The 20,961-nt window shown below is 37.4% G+C and overlaps 2 protein-coding genes across 2 annotated transcripts in view; one reads left to right on the top strand and one right to left on the bottom strand.

Annotated features, from left to right (window-relative positions):
* Nucleotides 1-296: 296 nt before the first annotated feature.
* On the top strand, nt 297-7,237 carry LOC306862299 (reticulon-2-like; the record flags this gene model as incomplete). The annotated part of the gene is made up of 7 exons (XM_079405039.1): nt 297-309; nt 4,375-4,582; nt 5,010-5,148; nt 5,610-5,679; nt 5,855-5,901; nt 6,112-6,170; nt 7,141-7,237. The coding sequence occupies 7 exons, from the start codon at nt 297-299 to the stop codon at nt 7,235-7,237; spliced, it is 633 nt and encodes a 210-aa protein (XP_079261165.1).
* Nucleotides 7,238-16,146: 8,909 nt separating this feature from the next.
* LOC306862441 (nectin-3-like protein) overlaps nt 16,147-20,961 on the bottom strand; it is a 60,908-nt gene continuing 56,093 nt past the window's right edge. Inside the window, exons 7-8 of the mRNA XM_079405249.1 lie at nt 18,163-18,265; nt 16,147-17,280 (exon numbers count right to left, since the gene is read on the bottom strand). Of these exons, the coding sequence (XP_079261375.1) occupies nt 17,113-17,280; nt 18,163-18,265 (271 nt within the window). The 3' untranslated portion in view covers nt 16,147-17,112. The remainder of the gene's footprint in view (nt 17,281-18,162; nt 18,266-20,961) is intronic.

Here is a 20,961-nt window from a genome sequence, read left to right as displayed (position 1 = left end):
CGTCTAAGTAATTTGCTTGTATCTAAGGATAGCCATCTCCCTCGAGATGAAGACTTGACTACACACAGACACATACTGACGTCTCAGGTTCCTTAAGCTCTGAACGGGCCCGTGAGGGAGGATAGCTGTGTGTGTGTGTGTGTGTGTGTGTTTATAAAGATGGGGTGTCCAAGTAGATGAGATATTATTAGATCATGCCAACCCCTTTCCGCTGACAACGCTAGGATGGCCAAAAAAAGCCCAGAGGGTTCGTGGAGCGCTGGGAGGAGAGGGGGTTTGGTGTGGAAGCAGCAGAAATGGCCAGCAAAGGTGAGAGTCTTCCACTGCGCTGGGATCGAGCTCTCCTGGGCTATATTGTTTACATGTGTAATGTGCTGGTACGTGAATAGCAGGTTGGCAGAAACTGAGTGTGTTGGCGGGGGGGCGGAGTGGGGGGGGGGGGGGTCAGATTGAAGTTGAGTGGTGTACACTAGAGGTATAGTAATACTGCTGACAGGTCAGCACATCACACAGGACTTCCCAATGGGAGCTTGGCAGGCCGATGGGAATCTGATGGATGGACTGCCTTCAGGATCTGACCGAAGCATTACTCTAGGATTTTGTGGCAAAGAAGGAGGCATTGAAGTCTGAATGAAGGAGGTGAGATCTTCGCTCAGTCTTATTTTGGCAGTGTTGGCAGACGTCTCCCCGGAGAGATTCAATCTGACCCGGCCATGTTAGGCTGCAATAAAGTGCTTTAGCAGGAGTGAAGGCCACGTGGAAGATTTCAGAGGGTTTGGATTGATCTGATAAAGGCTTGTTCAGCTTTGCACCAGTGTGCGCCACAGCACAGATTTGCACCTGCGTTTGGAGGATAATCAGAATCAACTGCTGTTGGGGTCTATTGGCTTCACAGGGGAAGGGGCGTGTAAATGCACACTGCCATTAGCTGTTCCACTGTGTTTGTGTCCATGCACTCTCTGACATGAAGGCTTCTTGTCCATTTACGTCATATGTTTGTCTTGGAGATGTAACATTTGCATTAAATTACAGCAATTGTACAAAATAATGTGCAAATTCTTTGGATTCACTTTTGGTACAGATTAGTTGTTTATGCGCAGAACAAATTGAATGTGTTTACAGACTTGACATGTTTGGCCTGTGGTGTTTAGCGTGTCTAAGCTTTGTTGGACAATTATGTGGTTTCATCAAGTGTTTTTGGTGATCACATGTCTTATTGTAATTATAATCAATGCTAAAATAAAACCTCTGGCAGCTTTATTACTTTTATTAAAACTAAATTTCAAGTCCTTGACAACTTTAAGGCCACTTCTGTGGATTTGAGAATTTTTGAATTCCAAATGTCCTTTTGCAGGGTTGTTTTCATATTCCACTAAGCCTTGCTCATCATTTGATTGTGTTGTTCGAGTGTTTTCACCCTGCTTCACATTGCCTGAAATTCAAGACAAAAATAATAACAGACGACGTTTAGACTGACAAAGTATATTTTTTATATTTTGTTTTTGGATACTCACTATGTACTCAACCCCTCCCATTACTGGTAGATCAGTTCTACACAAACAAAGTTAGAAACTCCGTGACTGAAAGACATTATCACTAATCTTTAAAAGCATATTAAAATATACAGTTTAACAATGAGTAATGATCACATGCTGCAATGCCATTATATCAAATTTCTAAATAGCTACATCCAGGCAGGGCCGGCCCAAGCCTTTATGGGGCCCTAAGCAGAATTTTATTTGGGGGCCCCTTGGTGCCGCCAATATGACTGGTTATTGTCAAAGCTTGATTATTCACACACTATAAATCTAACACACCCATTATCAGTGTTTGTTGCAGCTGTGTTGCTTAGGGGGCAGTCGTGGCCTATTGGATAGAGAGTTGGCCTTATAACCTGAATGTTGTGGGTTCGAGTCTCAGGTCCAGCAGGGATTGTAGGGGGTGAGAGTGAATACTCAACACTCTCTCCACCCTCAATACCACGACTGAGGTGAGACCCTTGAGCAAGGCACCGAACCCCCAACTGCTCCCCGGGCGCTGCAGCATTGCCCACTGCTCCGGGTGTATGTTCACTACTGAGTGTACACTTGGATGGGTTAAATGCAGAGCACACATTTCACTGCTGGTTATAATCTGTATAATTGTGTATGTGACAAATAAAAACAAATAAAAAAAATAAAATATAAATAAGACAAAACAAAAGCACTGACATGTTTTAAGATCAGTCAGTGCAAGTTTCTTTCAGTTGAAATAGCTCATATTTACATTTTAGTCTAGGAATAGGCTTAAACCTGGTCTGTGAAACAAGAAACCGGGGGTAAAGTATTAAGTGGCATACTTAATGTGCTGAAAAGTAGCTAAATAAACCAGCAGACAATGCATTTACAGAACAGAATGTTATTTTAACAACATAAATATTAATCGAAGTTGTACTTTTATTACAAGTCATACTTTTTATAATAAATATTAAACACAACAGAGAGCATCTGTACATATAAAACAACAACTCTTAATTTATATCTAGCTAATTGAGGCATAATGATATTGGAATATAATAGCAAAGACGCAAAATGTAGGCTGAGGTAAATGTTAAGCTGTTATCAGTTTATGAAACAGAAGCTTATTGTTATTACAAAAATATATACCCAGGAAAGTTATGGCAATTTTTACTGATCTGACCAGGGGTGCATTTCCCAAACGCAACTATGGTCGCAAGTTCTGTCGTTACAAATAGAGTTCAGTGGAAATAACGGCCACAGTTAGCTAACAATGATTTTGAGAAACGCACCTCTGATTTGTGCCACAAATTTGTGCCATGTTGAATCTCCCCCCCCCCCCCTCCCCCTCCACCCCCAAAACGCGATCGCTTTGGCTGGCGCTGAGCCTGAGAAAGACGAGCTCAGAAAAAAATAAAAAGAAAGACGCGCTCTGTGCTTTTCATATTTCATAACTATCAGTGTTTTCAACCAAATACAGTTTATTTTAGGTTTCAGACATTTAAATACACTTCAGTTAAGTGAAAAAAAAAAAAATACATTTAATTTGTTAAATAGGCTACGCGCTGATTTCTGTGGAAAGCGGCAATAATAATCCTTTCAATTAATGGACGACATGTTTTATTCCTATCAAATAGTCTACACATTGTGTAGGTTACCATAAAGTGTACTCCCAGCTAACTGACCACTTACTTTCATGTATTTCGGGAGAAATAGGTGAATTTACGTGATGTTAATCCGACGGATCCACACTGCAGCGTCCGGCGCATAGGTTATTATCAACATGCTCATTATTGTGCCTGCATGACACGTCGCTAAGGAAATAATAAAAAATTATATGTATAGAATATTTAATTATTTAATATTTCACTTTTGTATAATTACCACTGTCCATTGACATATATCACGAATATAAGATAAAATAAAATAAACGGTCATTTAATCTAGACTACTCTTGGGGGCCCTCTGGTGGCCACGGGGCCCTAAGCAGCCGCTTAGTTCGCTTATGCCTTGGGCCGGCTCTGCATCCAGGTCAGACTACAACTGTATCACTCTCAACAAATGTTGTGTTGACACAGATGACTATTCATTGCTAAAGCTTCCAGCAGGCTAACAAAACAAAAAAAAGGTTGCAGATATTTGTATATTCACATATGGAATCAATTTTGCTATCTTATATTTTTCACCCCTTTTCAAACATGATAAACGACCAGAATACACATTAAGGAAAAAGAGAAACTCGCCTATTGTCTTCTATATGATTGATGTCACATTATTTAACATGGGCCGACACGAAATTAAATTAATATTTAATGTGTCATTTTCATAACATAGTGCTTAGACAATAGGATGACATTTGAAACAATATTTATATGTAAATTGACTTAATTTATCAAATTAAATGTCCTATGCATTTAAAAGACCAGACTGAGGGATAGGCAAATTTTTTTAATTCTCTGAATTTTATTTATTTAGTTTTTAATTTTCCAAAATAACTGGATTTAAATTTAGATGAGAAAAGACACAAAATGGATATTTTATTTCAAATTTGATATATTATTCATTCTAAAGTGAATTAATTCAACTAAAGTTTGTAGATTAACTCAAAGATTGGCTGAAAATCTGCATTTGTAATTTGATAGTCTGTTTTACCACAAAAAAAATGACCAGACACCCTGAGCAAACATGCATATCTGACCACCCAAATACTCCTCCACACATCCCCCTTGCGTCTCCCTTTAAGACCGACTTCAAAGCAATACTGCATGGTCATTGCATTTCTTTCTCAGTCTTTTCTTCTCTATCTTTCCATCACTCTGCCTCTTCATATGTTTATTTCCCTGACATTTCACGCATTCATTTTTCTTACCCTCTCTAGTGTTGGATCTGTTATACTGGCGAGATGTGGGGACCACCGGGCTGGTGTTTACAGGTTTGGTTGTGGGTTTGGCTAGTTTGTTCCAGCTCAGTGCCATCACGATCCTGTCCAACCTCGGATTAGGCATCATGGCCTTCACTCTCCCTGTACGCTTGCTTTACAAAGCCATGATGCTTGTCCGCCTCAGTGTTGGATCTCATCCTTTTCAGTGAGTATATGCTGTAAAACAAATAAGTTTTGAACAAGGTACTGTACCTCTTGAAGCAGATGGTGAAGTAGCAGAAGTCTTGTCAGTGTTTGCGTCGATTAGTTTTAAAATCACTTATTCATTCAACAAGGAAACAAGTGCAATTGTGGTGTGCTATGAAAACAACAACACTTGTTTGTGTGATATGGTTTAGAAAGTTACAGACCCCCAGTCTGCCCTATTTGCAAGCTTCAATGGATGAGTACACTCATATATCAAGTAGATCGTGGGTTAAAATATTCATTCTTGAGATGCATTACAGATGTGCAGATTTAAAACAAATATTGAATGATTTGGCAGGAGCTCGACGGAGGGAAAATGAACTCAAATAAGTCTGGATTAATACGTGTAATCTTTCTCAGCTGGTCCACTTTTCTTTATTAAAAAGGTCATATTTGGATGAGGACCGTACGCTGACAGATGAGGACACAGTTCGCATAGCGGAACAAATCGTTCTGCTGATGGCTACGGCTGTCACTGAGTTGAAGAGGCTGTTCTTCATTGAGAGCATTATGGACTCAGTGAAGGTCTCACACACGTCTTAAATATCTCACCTCAGCTACACCGAGCAGTTTTCATGCTTTTACTGCAATTTATGGCCTACTTTCACCATATCAGGGGATACTACTCACTTACGTAATTAGTCCTGATATGAGCTATTACCATGTGCTTTCATTCCCAAAGGCAAAGGTTCTGTGAGAATAAGCAAGTGTGAAAGTAAAGAAATTTGTATTTGGAAAAAAAATATTGACATTTATTATTATAAGAACATAATGTTCCTGGTACAGCAGAGTGCTAACCATATATTCAAATTCCCAGCAAACACAAATACCGATAAAAATACATAAGCTACCTTCAACGCACTGTTAATGTCTTTGGATAAAAGCATCTAAATGTAAATATGATTAAAAAAAAATCGAAAGTAAACTGATTTAAAACCAAATATATTGCTTTTATCTGAATGATTGTATTTTATTTGTTTGTGTAGTTTGTTGTGTTCCTGTATTTGTTGACCTATGTGGGCGTCCAAGCCAATGGTCTCATGCTGTTGATGACCGGTAAGGATATCCTGTTGAAATTTGTAAAGATTCATCACCAATCACAGCTGACACTATTTTTGACCTAATGTCAGTAACTAAACAGAGTCAAGAGGGATCATACTTTATCTAATATTACTGCTTTGTCGTGATGATACATGATATTAACGTACAGTAATTCATCACCTTTGAACAGGTGTGATATGTGCCTTCTCTCTGCCACTGTTGTACAGACTTCAACAGGTAAGTGTGTGCCTCATTTGGACTTCACACACAGGCCAATATAAAAAAAGAATAATAAAAAACATTATTGGTCCAAAAATGTGTGAATTGCTCCTTCTCCTCATTTTCCTAACCAGAAATGCACTTATTATCAGATCTCACTACTTTATGCACATATAACCATAGGCTATTTCAGACATACCACTTATTTTTGTTTCCATTTTTTGACAGAAAAGGATCAACAAGATTGTCAAAGCAATCAAAAAACTTGTAGAAAAAGGCACCGAAATGTAAGTCTTCATCATTCTGACATGAGCCATAATGAAAACGGTTCAAAGTGAGCTAGGAAAAAAATAATCAAGCCTATATCTTAAAGGGATATTTCACCCAAAAATGAAAAATTGCTGAAAATGTACCCATTCTCAGTCCATCCAAGGTGTAGATTAATCTGTTTCCTCATCAGAAAAGATTTGGAAAAAAATTAGCATTACATGACTTGCCATCAGAATGAGAGCCCAAACAGCTGATAAAAACATTACAACAATCCACATGACTCCAGTCCATCAATTCATGTCTTTTGAAGCAAAAAGCTACATGCTTGTAATAAACAAATCCAAGGTGTTTTAATTTAAACTGTCATTTTTGGACAAAATAATGTATAATCGTTATGGATTACGCTTGCTCCAGTGAAAAAGTCCACCACCATTGGACATCAAAATCACATCAAAATCATATTTGTCTAAAACTGTTTTGGACTGTTTTCACAAGTAAACGGTGTTTGAACTGTGCATATTTCTCTCCTGATTAGGAAGACATTATTTCACTGGAGAAAGCAATATTATAAATAGTAGACTTATACTTTAGCTGGAAGCAACAGTTTTGAAGCTGAAAACATCATAATGATGGATTTGTTTATTACAATCACACAGCTATTCACTACACAAGATGCTAATTGGAAATTAACTGGAGTCGAATAGCTTGGACTCTCATTATAGTGGCACCCATTCACTGCAGAGGATGTATTGGTGACGTAATGCTAAATTTCTCCAAATCTGTTCCAATGAAGAAACTAACTCATCTTGGATGTCCAGAATCAGTCAATTTTCAGCAGTTTTTGGGAGAACTTTCTTTAAATGTATAATTTCTTCCTGCAAAGACTCAAATGACAATCAATCCACATTCGTTATGACTTCAATTAAATAAAACAACCATGGTTTCCTTTCTTGAATTTATCATATGTTCTCCACTTCTCTTTTCTAGAGTTGATCTTGTGATTTCTCTGGCCAAACCTCCACCAGCCCCAGCCCCAGCACCTTCCCCTGCCCCCACAGCGAAACATAAACAGAAGACTAAATGAATGGGAGGGAGAGAGAGATGGGGGTGAGGAGCAGAAATGTGGCTTACACTGAACAAACAAAGTCTTACACTGCAGCTGTAGCCCTGTGAGTTCAGCAGGGTCGGGGGTTTGGGGGTTATGAAGGAGCGTTATGTTTTACAGTACGTTTCTTACGGTGCTAGGAGATACTTCAATAGGTCTTCTGAAAAGAATTAAACAACAGGCTTCTTCTTGAAGCACACTTTAGGCAAGAGAAGCCCAGGTCTAATGTATTCATTTAACTCAAACTCTCAAACAGCTGTGTAATATTTATAAATATTGGTTCATTTTGCCTGACAAGGCTTTTTTTTTCTACTGATTTTCATAGAAAGAGTTGAACATAGTGACAGTTGCTAGTATGTTTTTGTCCACTAGAGGGTAAAACGAGACCATACAATCACAGCAGTTCTGGCTCAGGACATCATGTTGCATAAATTCTGTCATGTAAATACATTTTTTTGGATTGTGCTTATAATTTGGGTTTTAATATGTAATACCTAATGTTTCAAATTACAGAGCAATTCAAAACTAATTTATAAGTTGCTTTAAAACAAGTCATATTTTGCTTTCCTGACTTTTTTACATCTTTTGTGCAACATGTCCCCCAGTAAACACATGCTTTCAATGCTATTTGCCTTTTTTGTAGCCTATCTGACAACATACAAAATATCACATCATATATTTTCGGCCTTGCACAGAAATGCTTATATTGTGGGAAATAAACAGCTGCTAAGGATGCAAACTCCTTCGAGAAGAGTCCTAGGAACGGCAGTTTCAAAACATTCAGTTACATACTGTTTGCAGATGACATTCTAATACTAAACAGAGACAAATATAGGATGCCTTTTGATGTGCAAATACTTCCATGCCAGAATGGTGATAAACTAAATCTGGTAATTGTCTTCACATGCTTTTAAGAGAGTATCTGTACCATCCATAAAATGATATTGCTTCAAAATTTATGGAGGAAACTGTTTAGAAAGCACGAAAAGAAGATCTCGCACACTACGGGAAGACAGTTTCATGCGCACTGCAGGAACACTCAGGGATGCAAGGAAAAATAGCAATACTCCACTGACAAGAACAGTGGCACTCAGAGGAACATTTTGTATTCATTGCTGTTTTAAATAACCTACTTCAGGCTTACTTCTGCTTTAAACTGCCCCTGTGTGTCACTGTTTGTTATATGGCAGTAGTGGGAAATCTCTAAATGAGGATATGAGGAAAAATTACATTTTAGAAGGTTCACTTTATTAAGCTATTCAAATTTATTAAATGCCCTGTCTCATTGGATCATGGCTGAATTGTCTATCTACTATATATAATTGTTTTTTTAAGCATAAGATGGTAAATAATTTATTTGGCTCTTATTTTTCAATAATATCTGGAAATTACGCAACTATAATTAATAACTCATTGAGTCCATGAACTCCAAAACACCCTTTTATTGGAAAAATGTGTAATATAATGACCTGACCATAATTTTCAATACATTTTCATCTGCAGCCATATCACATAGTGGCATATTAAAGTAAACAGATGTTCATTGTGCAAGGTATAAAAGCACATAAATATGATCAACAGACTCCCTCGAAACTTTCTTACATCAAGCGGCCCTTCACGTTGAGCCATATGTCAGTGTCAACTCTTCTTCTACTGATCCTGAATGCAAAAATACACTTTTGGCTTATAGTAAAGATATATATAATATATGGAACAATTGGGAAAACACAACAAAAAGTAAAGTTTGTAATTTATCATAATTTTTGACAAGCAATGTTCCCACACAATGTTGTACATTAAGAGTTAAGATTTAAAATTGCCCCTTAAATGTAAATTTTCATTCTTCACAAACAGCATCCATTTTTTTTTCAAACCCCCTGATCATAAAGCAAAGAAATAAGAAGGATATAAGCTGTAGTTTTGTCCATGATGACATCCTCACAGATGATTCTGCCAACACATTTTGGGATTGTGGTTGTATGAAAGCGGCGGAGGGAAATACTATTTTGAGTGCGTCTGCATGAATGAGTTCTACTTCTCGCACTTGACCAGAAACATCTGCAATGAAACAAAATAAATAACTAAACAGAAAATAACTTAAAATGCCTTAAAGTGACATGAAATGAAGAATTGATTGGCCATGCAATTCATCAGCAGCCATCAGACACAAACAACACAAGATTCCAGCTGAATCAGACACGGATACACACATTGAGTCCATTAAGGAACACTAAGCCATGTATTCTCAATTGATAGAACATGATCTCACAGCAGGATTTGCCCAGCGGCATTATGGGAAAGAAGTGGAAGTAGTGCACTACATTTGAGTGCTGGTCATTCTCACTAGTCGTACATGAGGCTGTCTGGCAAAGATGCTATAATTGAGTTTTAGAGAAAGTGCTTTCACAGCAAGAACTGCGTCATGGAGAGATCATTGCAAGGTGAATCACAGAAATTTATTTTTATAGGTCAGGAAAGTCAGGATTGGGCACATTTCTACCACAATGGCTGAAATGAAATGAATGACAACTTTACTAATTCACTCATAAGAAGAACAATCATTCATTGCTTGTTTAATATTATTGATTGTCTAAGTGAATCCTCGCTTCGCTACAAATGCCTGTTCATTGATCATACACTCCAATGTTTTTTTCTCTCTATATTGATGTGCGCTCTTTGCTGAGAGCTCTTGTACATTTACAGCATGCACCCATCTCACTTAGATGGGGATGTGTAACACAAATAGAGGTTTTCATACTTTGCAAACTACTGACCTCCTTGACTTGTAATTTTATAGCGAGCCATTTCAATTTAGAGTTAAACTCTTTCTCGCAGTCCTTTTGGCTTTGTGAAAGCTGCTTGAATGATCTCATTCACTGAGCCGAAATGCCACAATGGCCCCAGATAATCACTGGGACAGACTGAGAGAGAATCTCTTTGTTCCTGAGAGAGGGAAATTATTCAAGGAGTGAGGCTAGATGGCTATGGTTGGGTATCCGGACCGGAGGAAATGTCGGCACTGTAAACTGGGAATGTGTTGGACTATTCCAGCTGTCCCTGCGGATACATCCATCCGGAATGCTACAGGCCGAATAGTGTTGAGATTATGTTGCTATCAGCAGGGATACAGTAGGTTCACTAATGTCTCAATCATACTGAGACTGTATGAAGCAGCTGTCACATTTCTGCTCTATGCCATTTTTTCATTCACAGTGTCAGAAACATATTTTGTTGTGAGTTTATTGAACTATCTTTACTTCAAGATGTCCATTAGGTGGTTTGATGTAATTGCACTGAAGGTAAAATCACAGATATGCAATCCAGATTGCTGAGGAAGCTGTGAAAATAGTCAGAGAAAAACAACTGGAGAGGCCTGTGCAGTGGCAATCTTCAGGGAATGGTTGGACAAATAGAGAAATAGCAGGACAATTGAGCGAGAGAGCAGGGGAGAGAGAGAGGGGGGGGGTGACGTATTGAGACATTGAGCAGAATCAATCGTTCACGTGACCATCCCCCACCAGTCACCTTGATCCCTCCGGTGTTAACAAAACACTTGCATACACATACTCTCTTTTATAACACCAGATGTATACTCCACAATCTCGGTGTCCGAGCCTGAATTGCCTCGACATTCACTAACAAAGAAAAATGTATGCTATTTTTGGGCTCCTGTAAAAAAAAAAAAAAGGAGAAGAAAAAAAAAGAAAGCCTCTCTTTCTACGGCCAGAACGGAACTGAGAAAAAACTCATTAATAATGATTAGAAAGGAAGAGAAGTTGGGTGAAACAGTCTCACAGTTTCAATCCAATAAGGGCAGTGCCTGACATAGCCTGGTTTAACAGCAGAGAAATCACAAGGGTGTCTGGATAAGAAAGACATAGCGCAATGTTATTTTGTAAAGAACAACATATTGTAGTGATTCGTATACAGCAAAGTCACTGCAGTGGTTTTGCTTCAGGTTTTTCCTCAGATATTACATTGTGTTTTTCTATTCGTATAATACTATTTTCTAGTTTGATGCTGTCATTCAAGTGATCCTGGTTTTATTTGCACCACATGAATATCTATTTATTTTATAACAATATTTCTGTCTGTTTGAATAAATAAAACGTTTCAACCTTGCAGCTAAACGTCAATGTGTTAAACTGTGTTTTGTGAATATTGTTTTTATATAATTTTACTATATCACTACAGTATGTTACAAATCTATATCTTTAATTACACACTGTCAAGAGGACCTTAGTAAATAGTGAGAGATTTGGTTTTGAACTCAGTAAGGGATCGGAATGAATCACTGGGTGAGACTCTTGATGTTTTGGCCACTTGACTACACATGTAAGCCACAGGAAGCAAGTTTCAAGACTGTCCTAGGTCTGAAAAATGCAAAAGGTCAATGTCCTTAATGCACACTAAATCCACACTATGGCTGCATCTGAAATTGCATACTTCTCTACTCTATAATGGGAGAAAGCCAGTATGTGAAAAGAGTAGTATGTCCAAATACAACGTATTCAGAAAACTGGACGTGAAAAGCTTCCATATGACCCACTACTGGAGATCACGGGAGATGATTTGTGAATGACAGTGAAGCCTAATTAGGCCTAATTAGAAACACCACAATTAAATAAAGTAGTGTCATAGACTACTGAACAGACATTTATAAATTTATTTTAAAAGTGCAATAAATCCCTCTTTTTAGAACACTATGATTTAGTGTGTTCTATCAGGTAATCAAAGGTTCTACCCACACTTGCAGTCTTCACACCTACTTAAACACTAGAGCCAAATAGGCTACAGGGAATATCTCATGTAAGTAGACAAGTGGTAAAGAGTGAGAATGAGTCTGTTTGGTGAATCATTTACATTGACTCAAGAACCGGTTCATAAGAGTCATTTCCTCACTATTTGACTCGCAGCCCAGCAGCTGAGAACCACTTTTTACTTTAATAATAACACACTCACAGCCATAAGCAGAATTATTGTGTCTCTCCATTATTGCATTTTTATTGCCAAAAGACAACAGGCACTTATGGTGACAGGCTTTATAAACAGCTGTTTTTCATCTAGACGTGAGATAAATGTGGATGATTTTAAGTTCTGCTGCAGCTATCTGGCTCCTCTTTATAATCTCTTTAGGAAGTTATGATGAACCTCAGTGTCCCATATGCTGACACAAATCAATGGGTGAATGAATGGCTCCACATATCTTTTCATCTATCTTCATCTGATATCTTATTAGACAACAAAAATATGAGTCAGCAAGTAAGGGAATGTTATTTCACTGTTCACTGAAATGGGCCCAATGTAGATGTGATTGATGAAGTCTTTATTATACTGAATCAACAAAGTATAATGTATCTAGAGAAAGCCATCCATTAGCATTGCATGGTATTTGCTCGTCTCTCTGGTGTCTTTGCTTCATGGGCTGCCGTACTGGTGTTGCGGAAGATCATGGTAGTGTCTGTTTTGCTCCGTGAAATTAGATCCTAGCAAAACCACAGCAGAACGAATTGCTGTGCGTCTCTGAGCGGGCATTTCTGAATGAATAATTGTTTTTGAACAACTCTGTTGTTTGTATAATGCTGGGTACACACCACAAGATAATCGGGCTGATTTTGGGCCGATTTCTCCCCTTCCGACAATCCTAGCTAATGTCCCAATTATCTTGGTGGTTCTAAAGATTATCTTATCAGATTTTCCTGTGGTGTGAGTTATGTTAAGAGTGACAGAATCTGCTCGGAAGAACGTCTGAGGCACCCCATCGTAAATATTCAACATCCTGATGTGTGTGTGTGTGTGTGTGTGTGTGTGGTGGTGGTGGTGGTGGGGGGGTGCTCTCACATTTTGAAGATCTTATAAGATTTTAATATTTGAGTGTGTACCAAGCATAAGTGAATGATTCAGCACACGTCGCCCTCTACTGGCTACTGCTGCTATAACATGATTCTAGCCACCTTATTTTTACATAAGAGTGGACGTGTCATTTGTAACTTTAATATGCCGGTGTCATTATTTCTAGTTATTTTGCCAGTACAGAAAACAGATCGTTGTGCCTTTTTTATATTGTGAAATGATATTTGTTATAACATTTGAATGTAGGCCCTATCATCATAATTATAAACACAATGGTGATTTTTTTTCATCTTTTTTTGTTTTTAATGCTTTTTTCTTGCAGTTCTGCATTTATATCTCACAATTCTGACATCGTTTCTTACAATTCAGGCCTGCTATATAAATTTAGAATTACGAGACTAGCAATTCTGAAAAGTCAGAAAACCAGAAACTCAAAATTGCAAGAAAAACCAGCACATCCTTGCCCCCTTTCTGAATTATGCTTTTTCTGAAGACTACCACAGAGTTTTAACACCAGTAATGAGACACGTTTGATGTTCCTTTGTCTGACAGTTTGTCTGTCAAGAACATTGTATCTCAGTCCTAACCTGAGTTCAGAGTTACCTCAGCTATTCCTGTTCCTTAAGTCAGCTCTGTCTCTTAAAGACAACGGGGTGACTTTCAGCTCTGAAGGAGAGAAGAGGAGGAGGCCCATAGCACCTCCTGCTTCATCGTCATAAATCTGTAATGTTGGACTATGCTAACCATCCCCCACTGTCCCCCTCTCCTCTTCTCCCTTGTCTTCTGTGGGGTTGTAAATCTGTGCTGGACGGTCACTCTGGGGCCAGCTGACTTAATAGTTTAATGGCCGTACAGCGTGGCAGGTGTCCAATATGGCTGCCGTTGACTGCATCTCCATTACGTGTCAGTGTTGAAGGTGGGTTCAGAATGCAAGAGAAGGAGAGATGCAGACAGACAGACAGTCAGGGTTTGGGACATTACAGATCGTTCCAGTTCTAATAAAGTTAACCAGTCTCCTGATAACAGTTGCAGGACAGAATTTCTGGATGTACTTTGCTGTGTTAAGAGACACTTTATGGCCTTATTTTATACTTCAGCATTGCGCCAGAGATGGCCCGCGTTAATCTAAAGTGACAAATGACTTTTCACAAGCAACTAGAAGAAATTTTCCTGCATTCCCTGCTGGTTTTTGGAATTCGCAGAGATATTCTGGATCAGTAGGATAATGTAAAGCAGACTCTCTATATAAACTTAAAGTGGTCTGTATAGTTTAAAGGGTTAGTTCACTCAAAAATGTAAATTAATCGAAATGAAAGACTATGAAATGAAATATGCTTTAAAGATTCAAAAAGGACAGGAAAGCACCTTAAAACAGTGGTTTTGAAAAAGAGAGTCACAGTATGACAAAGTTATTCAAATTAATATATTATTAATACAATTAATACAAATATTATTATTGATCAATTAAAATAACATGATTATAAATTTAAACAACTTAATTAAAATGCTAATAAATATATTAAATCAATAAACCTTATTTATTTTTTTCTATTTATAACTATATTTTTTGTTTATTGAAAAAAAAGACAAATTAACAGTTATAGCAGAAATACCCTTTACCCTGGGGGCCCTTTGAGTCTTAAAATGATCATAAATGTGGTTTATATGGCTTAATACCAAGTCAGCTGCCAGTTAGCTTAGTGTGAGAAACCGACAGAAAATGTGAACTCAACAATTAATAAAGAAAAAATTCAGACCAATTTTGTGAACCTATTACTCGTAATGATCCAGCACAAAAGAAAGAAAGATCTGTTCACAAATTGGACATTGTTGTGATAAACAATGGACTGGCATGAAGACAGTGAATAAATATCTCATAATTAAAATTTTTGTGTGAACGGTTGTTTAAGATATTACTTTACATTGTAGTTAACCAAAAATGTTTCATGCTTGCTGGAAAGTAGAGAGGAGCTCAATATCTACATATTATAAAGCTCCCAAAGGTTTCGTTCTCCGAAGATACTATTGGAAAAATATTTATGCAACATTCCACATTGTGTCAAGAGTCTCGCAAAATCGAGACCTTTGCTGGAACGAAAGAACGTTCGCTCATCCAGAACAAATACGAAATCTCTCACGTGAAAATTATAGACCTCAGCACCTCAAATCCCTCAGATGGCTTCTTAATGTGGTAAAATATCAGATCCACCGCAGGTCAGACACACAAACAAGAGATCAGGAGACAAAACTTGAAAGGATATACAAGCTCTGTCAAGAAACGGTAGAAGAGTGCATATATCAAAGCATGGCTGTCTCTGGTTTGTATTAAGTGATCAGAAGGCTGTTATAATATTGCATGCTCAGTAATAGATTTGGACTGAGACATGCACCTTTATTAGTCTAAACGGATTAATCCTGGATGAGTCCAACCATACTTTACTGTGGGACATTTTTATATAGAGATGGTGGATGCATTCCAGAAAGGTGACTCACCGATGCAATAAACAATGCTCTCATTGAGTGTTTGGGGGTCCACTGGCTGACATTTCCCCGAACGAAGGGGCCTGAATAGTTAAGATTGCTCCCTGGTGGCCGCCACCTCATTAAAAGCCTGCTGTTTAATGGTCTTGCCCATCCAGTTGCCCAGCAGATAACTGGTTTGTTTACCTACAACACAAGCCATAAGTTGACATGCAGACAGAAGTCTGTGCCGAAAGGCTCTTACTAGCATTCCCACCGCCCCCTTCGCTGTCTCTCGCGCCTTCCCTGAGAGCATTTTTGCGGTCTGAGATTTTCCATCATCGACTGGGGAAAGTTGTCCAGCAGTCTTGATGACTATAGAGCAGCGTTTTAAGCATTCATCAGGTTTTACAACCTATATTTGACTCTCAAACCTCTGTCTAATAAGATTGTTTGTGGATTTGAGAAGTAGCAGTGCTGTCTAATCTAGGTTTATTTTAGATGTGTTTGCTGCAATCCAAGATGGACAATGACGTCATTTGATAATGTGCTACACAATAAAACAAGTCTCGTATGTACTGGTTACATCACTTTATTTGATTATCAGTATGATGTAATGCAAAGATTGCTTTGGTTTTGAGAGTCAAAATTCACGCTTCACTACATCGAATGGAAAAAAGTGAACAAAAATTATCTAATTGAGCTTAAACATTCAAAAAAGCCTCTATTCACAGTTTATTGTGAAGTACACTGATTATGAGCTTAGATATTTACATTGTACATAATACAGTATCTACACACTTACTGTAGGCAGTGACAAAGTACATAAGCATGTGCCTTATGATTCAAATTCACATATATTCTTAAAAATAAAGGTTCCAAAAGAGGGTTTTCACAGTGATGCCATAGAAGAATTATTTTGGGTTCCCCAAATAACCTTTCAGTAAACAGTTCATAAAAGAACAATTTTTATTGGAGTGAAGAACATTTTTCATGCAATAAAGCACTTTTTTCCAATGGAACGGTTCCATGGATGTTAAAGGTTCTTCATGGAACCGTAGATGCCAATAAAGAACCTTTATTTTTAAGTGTTATGTACATCACAGTGTCAAACATAAAATGACAACTGGTCTACAATGAAAAAAACAAAAACAAAAAAAGTCCTTGTGTAATGCAACATATGATTTTAACAATTAAAACACAATCCCTACAGAAAAATAGCATTTTGTACAGTCTTGGACATTTTAGCTGTAGTTTGACCACTACATTTGAAATATGAGTGAACAAAGAGACTCATATAGGCAGCCTAGGTCATTTATTTTATATTGGATTACACTTTACATTTAAACAAGCCAGAACAATTACATATATATGCTGCCATGGTTTTCATTGTGCATTATATAGACCAGTAATTATATACACCAGTAATAGTTCAGTGTCCTAATTACTGTAGAGCGGTGATTTTGTTTTGCTCCCAGTATTCTCGTAAACAGTTCTCACTTTGGGGCTGGCAGTGCGCTGTGGCTGACACGAGGACGCTGTCACACGTAGTGTTCTCTATGGTTGATGTAAACTTGGTCTGCCCTGTTCTGATGACATATCCACTCCTGATAGGACAGTGAATGGTGAGAAGGGCTCTGGAGGTCTCTGCGAGCCACCCTGCCCGGTGCACGTTCAGCCAATTCGTAGCACCTCTCCATCCGACGAGCCTATAAATGACACAACAGATATAAAATATATTAGTACGCCTGTACATACTCATAGAAAAAGCCAAAATATTATTAGCAGCTCCCTTGGTGCTAATGCTGTTAGACAATTTGCTGTTTAATGTGATTAGATAGAAATATTTTTTATTAAATCACATTAATTTAAATTAAATTACATGATATGAATATTTGCTTTAAAAGCCCACAATCATCCTTCACTGGCCTTTCAATAAAGCAAATAAATAAATAAATAAAATAAAACAATGCTAATAATACTACTACTAATAATTCAAATTCCAATAAAAACTATGATTAAAAAAATATATAAAACATTGAATTGCTTCAATTGCAAGGAAATTCCATATTATTGAATTTACATAGCAGTCAGGGACATGATTATTAGTTGAGCTATATTTCTTTATGATGTTTATAATACACCAAATAAAGTTCTAAATTTTCTCTGCTTAAACCAGGCTAAAATGGTCTTCTAGTCCCCTTAAAACGATTAAAACAAGTGTTCTTGGAAGACCAGCCGACCGGTTTTGCTTATTTTAAGAAGGTTTTGGCCACTTTTCACAACACCAGCTTGGTTTGGACCAACTTGACCAAAGTTTTTGTCTGGGTGGGAGACCATCCAGACCAGTTTAAACCAGCAAATCACCTGAGGCTGGTGTATTTTTCAACAGGGTAATGTGTTGGATGGTGAAAAAGCCAGAAAAGAGAAAAAATATTCTGGAAAACGTCAGCTAAAAGAGAGCATATAATCACTCCTTAAATAATAAGGAACATACCAGTGGTCATCTTTCAAATGCAGCTCCATTATAAAGTACCACAGAAGGAAAATAAATCAGAGACTGTAGAGCCGGGACCCCCACAGAGGTTTACCTGAGAGAATGAGGCCACCTGAGGGGCCTGAGAGGCCAGTGGGTTGGCAGGAGGTCTCTCTGTATATGGAGGAGGAGGCTTGTGAGTTGGAGGGAGGTCAATCCTGTAGAGCGACGAAAACCAACAACAATCAATAGATGTATATCACTGTACTGCACACGTTGCATGACTTACAGTGACCCTGACCTCAGTGATATCTGGACAAATTTAGGCCACACAAATGTATGAATGTTGCTGCATTGCATAAAATATCAAACCAAGTGGCATTTATTTTGCAGAAATATACTGTTTAGACACTATTTTCAGGCTAAACATTTCACATAAGGAAAGTTGTTAGATAATACTTTTTGGAGTGAATTTTTTGTTTTGTCTTGATGTCAGAAGATGGAGGAAATGCTGGTCAAGACTAGACTAAAGTATGAAATGTGTTTAGTCTGAGGAACAATAACAACCACAGGGAACAGAATGGAACTTTTTGTCCGTTTTACATCCACACCAAGACTGCCAATTTCTCGAGCCCAACACAAAATGATCACATTTTTAAGTTTTTAAACAAATCCGAGAGTCTGTGTCCCAGCTCCCACACTTTCTATGCAAGGTGTCACTTTTGACTCAATCATCAGCCACTCAAAATGGCCTCCATGTCTCCAAGCTCTAACAGTCACACTGAAACATACTTTCTCATGCTCTTTGGACCTCTAAAGCAAACACCAGCAGGCCACAATGGACCCCATCTAGAGTAACTTTGTGTGGGTACACATGTGGGTGGAGGTGTATATTAGTCATATACATAAATACAACTGGAGCCCATTTTAAAACTCCAAACAATACTGAGAGCAATGGAAACAAATTACTTGTGAATCACTGCACTGGCTCTCTAAGAACATATGCAATCCGATTTTGTTTTTTCTTTGAACAGTTCCTCATGTGTTGATGTCCTAAACTTCTATAGGATAAGTACATGCTCTACAAATATATGCTGCTCTCAAACGCATCAAAAACTAAATGAAATGTATAAATAAAAGCTTATAAATGTATTTACAATCTGATATTGACTACAACTAAACCATGATCATAAAGATTAATTAAATATATGCCCTGTGCACAGATTTTATGGGATAATCTCATGCTTGACCTGTTTTTGAACCTACTTCTTTCCACAACCCCTCCCAAGCTTGCATGTAAACCAAGCCAACCAAAAACACTAGTAAATTATCAAATGTACTACATTACCACTGCTGAGAACAAATGTAAATATCGCATTTCCTCACTTCATGCCACCATGTACAAAAATATAAAAGCATACATACTAATACCAAAAGAGATTCTAAAAATATTATCATCTGGAAAAGTACATACATTGCATTTTTACATATTTACTTGTATTTTTATACTAAGGTTCAAAGTTTTTTAGTTTTTTCAGCAAGGACACAGAAACTAATCAAATATTTTTACATTGTTATAAAAAATACTATTTTAAATAAATGCTGTTCTTTTGAACTTCTCATTCATTCAAGCATCTTGAAAAAAAGGATCTCACAGAAGTATGAAGATGCTGCAATTGTTTTTAACAACGATTATAATAATTAGAATAATTACCATCACCAAAAAAATGTATTTTAAAATTTACTCAAATAGAAAACTATTATTTTAAATTGTAATGATATTGCACAGTATTTACTAACAACATTTACTATGTTTTACATTATTAAATTAATTGTAGCCTTGATGACCACAAGAGACGTCCAAAAAATAAAAAAAGTAAAATCGCATATATTTTACATTTCTTTCTACCTACTCTTAAAGTAGCATATAAACTTTATTATTTAAACATCTAAAAATAAAACATTTGTAATTCAATTAAAATTATCTTTATAGCTCTTTTCAAAATATATCACATATTGTCTCATGTAACAGTGGAATTCTATAAATGTTTTAATACATTGAAACACTTTTTCTCCACTGAATGTATGAAGTGTATGTTCCATTGATGTGACTGAGATGGTCTCCTGGTTCATCCTTTTTCCTCATCCATCATCTGTCTCATCTTTCTCAATTTACTTCCTTATTGCTATCACCCTTCAATTTCTGCTTTAGTATTGATGAGTTTTGACGAAGCAGTTTGAGAGGAGTGGTCCAATATCCCTAAGAGCCTGGGCAATGATGGACTAATGTCTATTGAGCTTCTGCTATGTAGTCCCAGGCATTGGGAGGTCCTGAGAGTTGCCCTGCCCTGAACCTTGAATTCCCAGAATGCCTAATATATGGAAAGATACTTTTCCTCACTCCCTGGATTTAGATACTGCAGCAAGAACCCAAAAGGTCATCCACAAAAGGTCATAAAGATAGTCTAGAGAGCCATTAGTGAACAAATAAGGAATCTTAAACCTTCACCACTAGTTTCAAAAGCGCTGCATTGACAACCAGTGAGAGCAAGCTCTTAAAATACAAAGTTCGTTCACACCTCTTGGTTAAAAACCCTTGAGGGAAAACACGTGAACTGTGACCTTTCTTCATATATTTTCCCAGTGTGCATCCATAAGCTCCCCATTCCTCAAGGGATCAGCTTTGCCTTTGTTTTTTCACTTCCTGTGCACATTAATCCCCAACCATTAGTAGTACATTGTTTTGTATAATTGATTTTCAGTGGACTATCAGTCTGTCTAATGTGTCCCCTGCCCTCCCTACATGAAGTCTAAACCGGACGGAGATGGAAAAGTGTACACCAGTGTTTTATGACTCATTAATTCTATATGGATTCACATTAGCATTTCCCATGAAAATTTATAGCTGAAATAG

This window comes from Barbus barbus (genome assembly GCF_936440315.1).
Source record: "Barbus barbus genome assembly, chromosome: 43".
Classification (NCBI taxonomy): domain Eukaryota; kingdom Metazoa; phylum Chordata; class Actinopteri; order Cypriniformes; family Cyprinidae; genus Barbus; species Barbus barbus.
This window is presented reverse-complemented; position numbering and strand designations above follow the sequence as displayed.